At 32.0% G+C, this 12,947-nt stretch overlaps 1 protein-coding gene across 1 annotated transcript in view; it reads right to left on the bottom strand.

The window, feature by feature from the left end:
• Nucleotides 1-3,393: 3,393 nt before the first annotated feature.
• Nucleotides 3,394-12,947, bottom strand: part of LOC115874790 (nose resistant to fluoxetine protein 6-like) — an 86,788-nt gene continuing 77,234 nt past the window's right edge. The window contains exons 9-11 of the mRNA XM_030890067.1: nt 4,765-4,912; nt 4,234-4,418; nt 3,394-4,112 (exon numbers count right to left, since the gene is read on the bottom strand). Coding sequence (XP_030745927.1) covers nt 3,930-4,112; nt 4,234-4,418; nt 4,765-4,912 — 516 coding nt within the window. The 3' untranslated portion in view covers nt 3,394-3,929. The remainder of the gene's footprint in view (nt 4,113-4,233; nt 4,419-4,764; nt 4,913-12,947) is intronic.

Here is a 12,947-nt window from a genome sequence, read left to right as displayed (position 1 = left end):
AGGTATAGTATTTTTAATACCCATTTAGAATAACACCATCCTTATTTATTATTAATAAATCAGTTGAAACAAAAAATTACCAACAAAAAGGAACGTCGATTTGTTAGATGTCACGTTTTTGAAGTTACGTCAAATTTTGGTTCAAGAAGCCGCATACGTTAAGTTACTAAAACCGCTGGTACCTCTTATAGGTACATGTGGTAATACCTAAGGGTAATACATACTGTTAAAACAGTTAAAAATAACGAACAACAATGAAGCAAGTTTTTTATTGTCTTCTTCAATGATCAATAATTCAAGAGAGGTACAAAAATAGAAATTATAAATAACTTAAATCTAACTACAAAATCTAAAACTAAAACCTAGACTAAAATTTCCATAAGAGTTTTGTGGTTATTATGTACAATGACTAGCAGTTTTAGATATAAGTTATAGTTTACTCAGAAATAGTTGAAATCTCAGACTAAATCTGGTTTGAGGTTGAAATAGATATAGTCATTTAGATAACGAATTTATTATATTAAAGTAAAAAATATTTAAAAGAAAGTAAATATATAAAGTAAAAACTAAAAGAGTATTCGTTACATGACTACTATATTACTACCCATATATTTATCTTAAGTTATTGATATATTTGCTATAAAATCGTAAATAAAAATATTCGTCTATATCCAATAAATTATTTTGTATGAAAATTTGATGTTGTGTACCTATGTGTAGGCACATTCAACCATTTCTGCTTAAACTATAGCTTGACGCTTGATGACAGAATAGGTTCAATCCATTTGTCTTTATTTAGAATGTGTTTTTTTCTTAACACATTTTTTTTAGGGCGTTAAGTACAAATAAAGGATGACTTTTTATGAGAAACAAACATAATAATAAAAGTATAAAAAGGAATGAAAAAAGAAAAATAGATTATGGATTGAATGATAGTGAGTTATTGTAAAACACACTCGCGAAGTAAACCGAAGTAGGTCAAAGTCGAATAGTGAAGCGGGTTATTTCGTGTATCTTCGCCTAATGAGAATAAGTCGAGACGACACAAATATAGGCCGTTTGATATTAATAATAAGAAGAATGCTAAAATAATATGTACAATGCCTAAAATTATGCAATGGAGTAAAACATTTAATAATTGTCTTGTACACTTCAAAAAAATAAGATTTAACTGTTTTTTATATTTTAAATTACACTTCAAATATAAACTTAAAACGAAAATATTGAATTTTAAAAATTGGAGATGTCTTTGAAAACTTTATTAATTTCCAATAAAATTGTGGTACCTAAGAACGAAGTTTTTCCTACATTTAAAGGAAGTCTTGGAAACACAAGTTATTTTTAAAAGCATATTCGTCAGAATATAGTGTAAAATAAAATGAATTAAATACATTATTAAGTTCGCATCCTTTGATAGGAAGAAACATTGAGGGTTTTTATATCCATTAATAGATATTATAAAACGATATGCTGAGAAATCGCATGCAAATTCTAAACTCTCCAGATATTGGCTCCCCTGTTAATATTATGGTGCGTTTAGACTTGAGCACGCACGAGCTGAGTTAGCGCGCACGGCATTCGTTCGCGCTCTCGGCTCCGTTCAAATTAAAAAAATTTTTTTCGACGAATGAAGTGATCCATATGGGCGCGCACGGCGGAGTTGTGTTGGCGAAAATAATGGACGACCAAGAAATAGTCGAGGCTGCAGTCATTGTTATGCACAACTTAATTATTAAAAAGGAGAAAAATCGAAAACATCGTCGCTGGTAGCAAATCCAAATTTTTAGAAATCGATATAATTTACTGCAACAACTTAGTGACTGAGGAGGGCTATGATTAGTTCAAAAACTTTACAAGAACGACCAAACCCGACTTTGAATATTTACAAAATTTACAAGATCTTGCGTTTTTTTTTATTTTTTTAATAATACAAAGAATGTTTAACATCCCATAATATAGGCAACTTTTCATATTCTTCAATTAATAATAACGAAGATTCATTGATCCACTCCATAATTTTAATAAAGAAAACGAAAAAAAAAATCACACACGCACGCACGAACGCAGACAAAACAAATTGCCGGTGCAAACTGAGCGTTCGCGCACATCAAAATCCCTTTGAGCACGGACCAAAAACCGACACCATGCCGACACCAGACGGCTCACGTTCGCCGCTGCTCGCGCACAGAGAGATTCAGAGTGAGCGTGCGCGCACAGCCGTTTACACTTGAGCATTCGCGGAGGATCAGTGCGTGCGTGCTCAAGTCTAAACGCACCATTACAGCGAAGTCATAAATAGGTGTTTTTAAAGGCCTGTGTATGGCTGTATACGCATGTCAAATTTGAACAATTTTGAACACGCCGATTTTAAGTAATTTAATAAAAACTGCATCTATTTTTAAATTAAAACTGAACAGGCTAGCGATTCTGTACACATATTTGTGACTGACTATTAACTCATCAATCGTATACAAATACCATAGGCTAGACAGGAAAGTTCTTGCTACGAAGCTTACAGAATCCCACTGCAGGTAACAATACAACACCAAGCACCTGCTAACGTACCTGCTTAAGTTGTCATCCTATAATTTTGTCAATGTCAAATTGTATTTACTAAACATTCGGCTTTTGCCTTATCCTAGTTTTAAATTACAAAAATACATTTCGGGGACACTAAGCGTAGCTACTATAACGTTGTAGTTGGTTGTAGTGTAAAATAATAAATACAAGGTGTAGACAGCGGAACAAATTACATTTGACAGTGATAACAGCATAGGTTGACAACTTAGAGTATGATGACATTTGACTGGTTTTTGTTACCTGTTCAGTTTTAAATAAAAATAGATGCAGTTTTTATTAAATTACTTAAAATCGGCGTGCCCAAAATTGTTCAATTTGGGCATGTGTATTCACCATACGCGGACTTCGCTGTAAAATCAACAGATGATTCAATATTTGAACAGTTCCAAATTTACATGGGATTTCCTATGTTTCCAACTACGATGCACCACCCGGTATATAATATGCAATGAGCCACTGAATATACAAACAAAAATATGCCTAGTTCTAGCAAATCGATTCACAACTAACATTTTAACAGAGCTCTTATGTATTCTTTTTTTAAAATCATATTTTATCAGCGAGGCACGTTGGATATTGCTATTAATAAAACCATGTAAAAGGTATTTCGCTATGGAATCAATATACTATAATCATATTACAAGGATATTACTAAAGAATTTACATGGGCGTAGCCAAAGGGACAGTTGGGATAGCTGTCCCCTCTTGAAGTTCAAAAATTGCTTTAAAGACCAAGTTCTCGAGAAATTTACAAAAAATCCCGAAGAATTTGTTTTACCGAATTGTTTTACATGTTTATTCTATTTTTTTTCGAGATAAAATATTTTTGTTTACAAATTTTATTTGTGATGCTCCCAATTTGTAATTTCTCCGCCCTTAAATTTCATCAACTTGCTACCCTAAATTTATTCCTGTTAGAATATTTAAAAAAACAATGCTCTTGTTACTTTCACATAAAATTTAGGAATTATTTTTAAGTAAATGCCTTTTGCTATTAATAATTTAAAAAGTATCTTATAAATAACGGAAGAATGATTAGGATTCAGAGCAATATTAGTTGCTTAATACCTTATAACGTCATCACTTATAAGGCATATTTAAAGTCTATCCAACGATGGTCTAACGAATGAATACATAACACTGACAGTTGTCTGTCATTTTAATTCACGGGTAAATTAGCTTTTCTGTCGTTTTTTGGATGTCGTCTGTCGAAATCTACCCTGACTCGTTAGACCGGACTTTACTTGACTTTAAATAAAAGCTGAACATTTGATTATGTAAAATAGCCTTACATACCTATTTAAATCACAAAAGAATATAGCTCGAAAATATATAAATCAACCTATATTTTATAAATGACTATCTACAGTTGTTTCATTGACATCTTCTGTCTTTTCGTTGTTGTTCTTTTCTTTGTGTTTTGCTGGGAAGAACATAATTGCGAATATGTTCCTGAATGGTGCTTCTATTAATAAATATAATATGAAAGCTACTATGAACGAGAGCACTATATCTGATAATGCGTAACTTATCTGAAAATAAAAGGGAATAATATTAGCATTTAGGCAATATACATATATAGACACAGATATAGGACGAGTTTTTTCTCGTGAGACTTCAAGTTAAGAAAAATATTCTTTACATCTAACTTACAATATCAAAGTATGAAGTTACGTCGGCAGCTGCCTTCTTTGCGGTTGCTCTCAGCTGTATTTGGAAATGTACCAAGTAAGCACCATACACCAGTTTACTTAAGGGTACCCATGGTTTCCAGGATAGTACGTTGTATACCCATTTCACGTGTCCATAACTAGCCACATACAGTACGCCAACGCTTCCTAAAATATACTTAGAGATATACAGTATGTCCTAGAATTGTCTTTTTCAAGAGGAAAAACTTTTTTATTATTGATATTTTGAGAAAAATGCGTTCTTTATAAAAATTTTTGCTTGTTCTAAAATGGTTAATCTCGTTTATACTTTTCCAAATTTCTATTAGAGAAAATTAAATAAAGCATGAAAATATAGTTTTGTAGAATTTAAAAGTTCTAAAACGAATTTCTATATGGAAATATCATTTGGTTCTCATTCTTTGATAGATTGTTATTGATAGAATTTTAATTAACGGCATATTTTTTGCTGTTTGAAAATGTTAATGTTGAGAGCGAGAGATCTTTCACATACCTATTGACCAAACAGTTCTGTGTAAAGATGAATAAGCTGCTGCATCTAGTGTGTCGTATTCGTAGTAAGGGTCGTAGAATATCACACCAGTGAATATCGATACTAGCATGAGGATTATTGATATCAGGAATATCACATAGGACGATATCTGTAAAAGAGATTTCAAAATAAAAAAAAATATCTCCAAATACAGAAATTACTATTAAATTACAGAAAATACTAGATTCAAAAACCATTAAACTCAAAGCTAAACTTATATATTAGAGCAAGCCGCTGACTATTCATAAGTGACGGAGTTGAGTGCAGTCTCACTGTCACTGAGGCTGTGAAAATGTCCATCATTGGATCTCTAAGATTTTATTACTGTTTAATATATACTATATATTTAATATAAAGTAAAAAAATTCCGACGGTGTCATTTAAATCAAAAGTTGTAGTTATTTCCGGTGAAACAGGAAGTGACCAAAAAAAATTGAATACGTCAATCAATCCTAATTTATGTCACAAACTAACATACCAAATCTCGTTTTTTCATCTGAAAAAATAAAAAAGCTATAGGGGATGAGTCACTTTTGAGACGCACCCGGTATAAACGGTTTTATTAAATTTATCTTTTTTCTAACGTTTAAGAAGTTTATTATGGACAAACCGGGATTCCGACCACTACAGGTTGTAGTCAGTGGCGCAACTAGGGTGGAGCAAGGGGGGCTAAGCCCCCCTAGATGACTGGTGTAAGTCCTTTACGATTGGTTTTAACCTAAATCAATATTATCTTGTAGTGACCTAAAGCCCCCCAAAAGACTTGAGCCCCTAGAAGTATATGTCTAGTCGCGCCCCTGGTTGTAGTGCTTGGACCTCTTATGGTAGCAATACCTGACTCCATTTTATCACCTCTTTGCGTATGTTTTTTGTGTTCGTTAAGTAGCAAATTTAGACAACGTTTCGTCTCTTCATTATACGACCCACCGCATACAAACGGTACCTAATGGCAATCTTTCTCTTGTTTGGACGTTTCCGAGTAGCTTTACTATAGACAAAGAAGTTTTACTTCGATAGTTCTCTTAGAACTTCGATAGTTCGGACATATATAGGAACAGCTACCGCCGAATTCGGCACAATAACATTATTATATTTTATAATGTTATTAATTAATAAAAATATCCGGATTACTGGGGGAATATTTTATAATGTTATTGTTGAAATAAAAATGAATGTTGAATAAACATGTGTTTAAATTTTGAGTTTAGGTTGGAAACAATAAAAGTAATCCGGATACTTTATTAATTAATAGCAAAAGTAAAAAAAAATATCCGGATATTTAAAATATTTTTATAATGTTATTGTTTCATATTTTCATTGTTTCCAATCTAAACTCAAAATTTAAACACTACCTAAACACAAAACACTTTATAAAATCTATACTAATATATAAAATCCTTAAGTGACTGATATACTGATTAATCACGATCGTGCTCAAACCACTCAACGTAAGAAGCTCAATTTTGGCATACAGGTTAATTCTAGGGTGTAGAGGTTCGATAAGAAGGGATTTTTCGAAATTCCAGTTCCAAGAGGGTGAAACCACCCCTCAAATATTACAATATTTTTTATTTAAAAAACGGTCAAGTTTCCGAAAAAATGCTTAAACACGTATATTTTATTTTGTTTTTTTACATATTTTAAGATTTTTAAAAATGTATACAGGGTGTTTCCAAAAATCTGGTCATTGATTAATCACGATCCTGCTTAAAGCCCTTGACGTAAAAAGCTGATTTTTGGAAAACAGATTGACTTTAGGGTGTAGAGGTTCGATAAGGAGAGATTTTTCGAAACTCGAATTCTAAGGGGGTGAAACTATCCCTCAAATATTAAAATATTTTTTATTTAAAAATCGGTGCGTTTTTCGGAAAAACGCTTAAACACGTATATTTTATTTTGTTGGTTTACATATTTTAAGATTTTTGATAAATTTATACAGGGTGTTTCATAAAATATGACCATTGAGTAATCACGATTCTGCTTAAACTGCTTGACGTTTAAAGCTGATTTTTGGCAAACGGATTGACTGTGGGGTGTAGAGGTTCGATAAGGAGGGATTTATCGAATCTCAAATTCCAAGAGGGTAAAAACGCCCCTCAAATATTACAATATTTGTTATTTAAAAAACGGTTATTCTTTCGGGAAAACGCTTGGACAAGCATAATGTATTTGTTTTTTTTACATATTTTGAAATTCTTTAAAAAATCATACACGGTGTTCCAAAAAGTTGGGTAATTTCTTAACCACGATTCTGCTTAAACTGCTTGACGTAAAAAGCTTATTTTTTATTTGACTTATTAAGTCAAATTCCAACGAGATGAAACTACCCTCAATATTACCAAGTTATATTAATAATATCGCCATATTGTTTTTTCTCATGCTGACATAAATGTGAGAAAATTTTTTCCAGTTTGTATGTTAATGGAAATTCTTGCTTTGCTTTATCATCACCATTACAAATGATTAATTCGACGCGAACGAAGTCGCTGGTACACGCTAGTATATTATATTAAATCTCGTTTTCAACACATTATTATCTTCTGTTTTATTTAAGACGTCATTTGTTTCCTTTGTTTCCAATGCCTTCTCTTCAATTTGTCTCTGCCTTATACTATTCAGTCAAACCAGAGACAAATTCTTTTTGTACATGGTTTGATTTTTTTATTTGTTCTTTGTACATGGTTTGATTTTTTTATTTGTTCTTTGTAGATATATATTTTTTGCAATATACGATACTCTTGGCTCCTGTACTACAAGAAAAAACTACATACTGCATCTAACCGTCCACCGTCCACGAAAAAATGCGGATTTTCATTAATTTGCCTTTGAATTTTGTTGACATCTGGAATAAGGAGGTAAAAATATCAAAATTGTTCGGTTGATAAGAGAGGCTGAAATACTGAAGTGTGCGAATTGGTGCGTGTCCGAATTAGAGATGTTCAACTGTATTTGTATTCTTTCAAATTTGGAAACGTCAAGAGAGAGCATCTTCCTCAGTCTGACGAACCACTTCGTCAGACTGAGGAAGTTCGTCTGGCTTGGTTGGTCGGTATAATTTTTTTTCAGAATGTTTTACCTATTCTCGTTTGGTTGCTAAGGAATGGTTCGACTGAGAACTTAGATGGTGATTGAAAAAGAAGTTTCAAAAAATCGGTAGAGACTTTATATAAAAAAAGTAAAGTAAAGATTTCAGTTCACGTTTCCTTTTTGCTGCCAGGGCTAATCTGGACGGGGCCTACTTTGTTTACGCGGAATCCGAACCGCGGTCCTCGGCTATATATTGATCAACGGCCTACCGACTTGGCAAGTGATCGACTCTTACTCACGAGATATCCGATCTCATCCGGCCTCAAACCGGCGTGAATGAGCAGTGTGTATCAATAGATTTTACACTTTTGCCTTTTTTTGGACAACAGCACGATACAGAGTTTCGAACTGGTCACCCGTCCATCCACGTCGCCTTACGTCGCTTAACTCCGGTGTTCTAATGGGAACCGGTGGTTCGACGTAGCTGGGCCGTTGCCCTTTATATAAAAAAGATTTCTTTAAAATCAAACAACAACCGAGATTCACCAACTAGGTGAAGCATTTTGAGGAATTTTTTGACCCCCTCTCTCCCTCGCCCCATGTAAGATGTCTTAAGATTTGTATTGACCCACTCCCCCCTCCACTAATCCCATGTAAGATCTTTCAAAATTTGTATTGTGTATTATAAATGCGTTGGTATGGTGAAATCTAAAAGTGGTCTATCTAAAAAAACAATTTGCTGTATTATTTTTATTGACTAGTAAAGACTATGAGTACTTCTTTCAGATCGTAATCTAAAATCACTGTAGCAAATATTAAATAATACCAGATAATCGAAAAAACGTCAGCAGCTTGAAAATTAAGATCGCCGACAGCATGTAAAATTATATGGGAAATGTGAACAATCGTCATTTCCAAGTATACTAGACGTCATTTTTTTTCGACCAAACATTAATAGGGAACATTCATTCTAATTCAGTCCATGTAGACTCGACCACATTTTTCATGTATCAATACTAAGTAATTTTATATCTATTCATGGATTTTAATCGGCATATAAAAGAATTGTGTCAGATTTGGGCATATTTTGGTCTACAAACATGTTTTACTTTAAATTAATCTGATTTACTCATCCCTTCATGTAATTAATTATTAGTTATTAGTAACTTTTTTTGATACGTACTTAAAAGTATAATGAAAAATGCAAATTACAAAAAATAGAATGCAATCAAAAACGTTATAAACATAGACTTAAAATAAAATAGTTATAAATGTTTATATTTTAATTTGATATAATTTAAGTCTTTAACATGTCTTCGACAATAATTCATCTTAGAAAGAGTTCTTATGAAAGTTCTGTCAAATTCTATACAAAAAAAATGATAGTCAATAGCTATATCAGTGGCTATATCAAATTTGGCTATAATATCAACTGACCGAACACTATTTTTATCTATCTAATGCAAACATCGTACGCAATCAATCAGGACATTACAAGGCAATAAATGGATATTTCAAATAAGTAAATTTTACGTCAAAAAATGCACAAACATTATCTTATCATCACCTCACCTTAACCAGTCATCAATAAGTTCGAACATAAAATTATTTTATTTATGTAGATAATACGTTTCAAAGTACCTGCTTACCGCTTAGTCACGTTTCAGTAGCGTTCGGTACGTCCAGGTGATTTAAAGTGAACAATTTTAACAAAAACATGGTTCAAACCATCGCTATTTTTGGTTCTACGGGTCTATCTGGCTTGGCTACCACCGAAGCTGCTTTAAACAAAGGTTATAATGTTAAAGTGCTTGTCAGAGATCCAAGCAGATTACCAGATGACATTAGATCTCGATTAGAACTGATTCAAGGCAACGTAAGCAATTATGCTGATGTCTACAGCACAGTCAAAAACTCAAATGCAGTGATAGTGACTTTAGGAACAAGAAGTGACCTCAAACCGACTACAGAATTAAGCGAAGGACTTAAAAATATCGTCAAAGCCATGCAGGAGTTGAAAGTTGATACCGTTTCAGTGTGTTTATCAGCTTTTTTGTTTTTCGATGACAATTCGGGAAGAATTCCGGAAAGAATGAAGGATATAACCGCTGAACATCAAAGGATGTACGATATTCTTAAAGATTCGGGGTTGAGGTATGTTGCAGTGTTTGCACCCCATATTTCTGAAGAACCAGCTAGCGGGGTTTTGGTGGAAAATGATAAATATATTAGTAGAAGGGTCTCGAAATACGATTTGGGTCAATTTTTGGTAGATTCGTTGGAGAAGAGTGAACATCACGGCAAAATTGTTGGAATTGCTTCGAAATCTTAATATGCTTTTAATACATTTAATTGTTTGTGTTTATATTATATTAGTAAATATTTTTTATTTAATTGATTCTGTATTGAAACGTGTGTAAATTGTGTAAACTATATTATTAAATATTAATACATTATTTATTAGCAGTTTTATATTTAAAATTCTGATTGATCAGCCAAGCAGTTTCCATTATCTATTTCAAATTTCAAACAATATATTTAGTTAAGAATGAAAAAGAAGCAACTTTACATACAAAGACCAAGACTAGCGTTTAATCTGCAAGACCAAGACCAAGATCGATCAGTGCAAGGCTTGTATTTTTTCCGTAGTTTTATTTGTATTAAATTGCCAAAAATAATATTTTTTTCAAGCGTCACAAAAGTGTTAGTTTTTGCGATGTGATTGACTATATAAAAAAGTCATTTTAACGTCTAGGCATATAAGTAAAACACTTTTACGTCTAAGCATAAAAGTACGAAAATATATTATTAAACTGACATAAAGTATCAAATTCAACGAGCGTAACCGCAGTTTCTCGATATACAGGGTGTTTCAAAACAAATGCGAAAAACTTCAGGGGGCGATCCCTTGTTCAAAATAAAGGGTAGTTTCCTTCATAAACGTTGGGTCAAAAGTCAACCATTAGGGAGATATCGCGGTACAAAGATGGCGGAAAAACAAGGTTTTTATTTTTTATCTTGAAAACGAAAAGAGATAGACTAATAAAGTTTTATGGAAGCATTACTGTTATGAAAACACACTTTCTGGTAATTTTTTCACTTTTTTAAAATGAGTGGAAGGGGTTGAAATAAACTACCCCTATCATTCTTGTTAACGAAATTTAAAGAAAAATCTTATCAAACACATGCAAAAAAAATAATTTGGATAGTTTAGTTTGTTTAGAAACTTTTTTTATCTCTTGTATTTTTTTGATAAAACTCACCGATTTGAAATTAAAAAATAAAATGTAAAGCATTACATGTCAGGACAAAAAACATTTTTAGATGAAGAATCTAGTGATAATAACGATAATAATAATCATCTAGGATAATAACGTATTGCAGTAGAGTAATGTCAAATAAAATAATATTAGGAACATCCTAAAAAGTAACAGCGGCCGACTAGATTTTTTCCTAAAAAAATTACAGCTTTAGACAGATTCTTTATCAGAAAGAGCTACAGATTCTTTATCAGAAAATGTTTTTTGTCCTGACATGTAATGCTTTACATTTTATTTTTTAATTTCAAATCGGTGAGTTTTATCAAAAAAACACAAGAGATAAAAAAGTTTCTAAACAAACTAAACTATCCAAATTAAAGCATTTGCATGTGTTTGATAAGATTTTTCTTTAAATTTCGTTAACAAGAATGATAGGGGTAGTTTATTTCAACCCCTCCCACTCATTTTAAAAAAGTAAAAAAGTTACCTGAAAGTGTGTTTTCATAACAGTAATGCTTCCATAAAATTTCATTAGTCTATCTCTTTTTGTTTTCAAGATAAAAAATTAAAACATTAATTTTCCGCCATCTTTGTACCGCGATATCTCCCTAATGGTTGACTTTTGACCCAACGTTTATAAAACAAACTACCCTTTATTTTGAACAAGGAATCACCCCCTAAAGTTTTTCGCATTTGTTTTGAAACACCCTGTATAATTACTTACCAGGCATTACTTTTAAATATTTGTATATTATTTGGAACGTTTGAATTTGTTTAAAAACTTATTTGTGGCGCTTGAAAAAAATAACATGTTTTATTCGGAGTAAAAATGCCTTTTTGTGCCTCGGCTGTATGTCAAGCAAAAATGCAAGAAATAATATACAGGGTTTTAAATAAATGAAAATATTTTTAGAGGTGGTATACCGGGTGCGTCTCAAAAGTGGCTCACCCCTATAACTTTTTTGTTTTTTCAGATAAAAAAACGAGATTTGGTATGTTAGTATATGACATAAATTAGGATTGATTTACGTATTTAATAGTTGTCGGTCACTTCCTTCACCGGAAATGACAACAACTTTTGATTTTTAAATAGCATTTTCAGTATTTTTTACTTTATTCGATAGAAAATATCACTCTGAATCGAATGACATATCATAACTCTAACTGTATAAATATGTCAACTTTTGACATATTCGCTCAAAAACAAATTGTATTTTAAATTTCAATCTAGAGTGCCATGAATGTGTTAAAAACACTAATCTCTAATCAAGGAGCCTTGGAAAATAGATTTTTCTATGCCCAAGATGCTCAAATCGTATTCTTAATCATATCTCATTTTTTTCAAATGGAACGAGGGTGGCTGATTAGAATATTTGGAAAAAGCATTTCTGACGAATAATTTGATACCACACACTTGGTATTTCGAGTCAAATTGTCGTTATGTACCGCATGTTCTAATTTCAAATAAACCATATGCTAAAATGTCAAAAGTTGATATATGATATGTCATTCTATTGAGAGTGTAATTTTCTATCGAATAAAGTAAAAAAATACCAAGGGCGCCATTTAAAATTCAAAAGTTGTAGTCATTTCCGGTGAAACCGGAAGTAACCGAAAACAATTGAGTATGTCAATCAATTCTAATTTATGTCATATACTAACATACCAAATCCAGTTTATTTATCTGAAAAAATAGAAAAGTTATAGGGGTGAGCCATTTTTGAGACACACCCGGTATTTCGACCCCAGGAACACGTCTATGGTTTTTTTCGCAATAAAAAGATGTTGAATATCGTGCCTTTTTTATAATTTTTCTATATATTTTAGAAAACTTTTTAGAACTGCCTGTGTACCGCA

Source organism: Sitophilus oryzae, unplaced genomic scaffold, assembly GCF_002938485.1.
Source record: "Sitophilus oryzae breed Bouriz unplaced genomic scaffold, Soryzae_2.0 scaffold_1297_pilon_pilon, whole genome shotgun sequence".
Classification (NCBI taxonomy): Eukaryota; Metazoa; Arthropoda; class Insecta; order Coleoptera; family Curculionidae; genus Sitophilus; species Sitophilus oryzae.
This window is presented reverse-complemented; position numbering and strand designations above follow the sequence as displayed.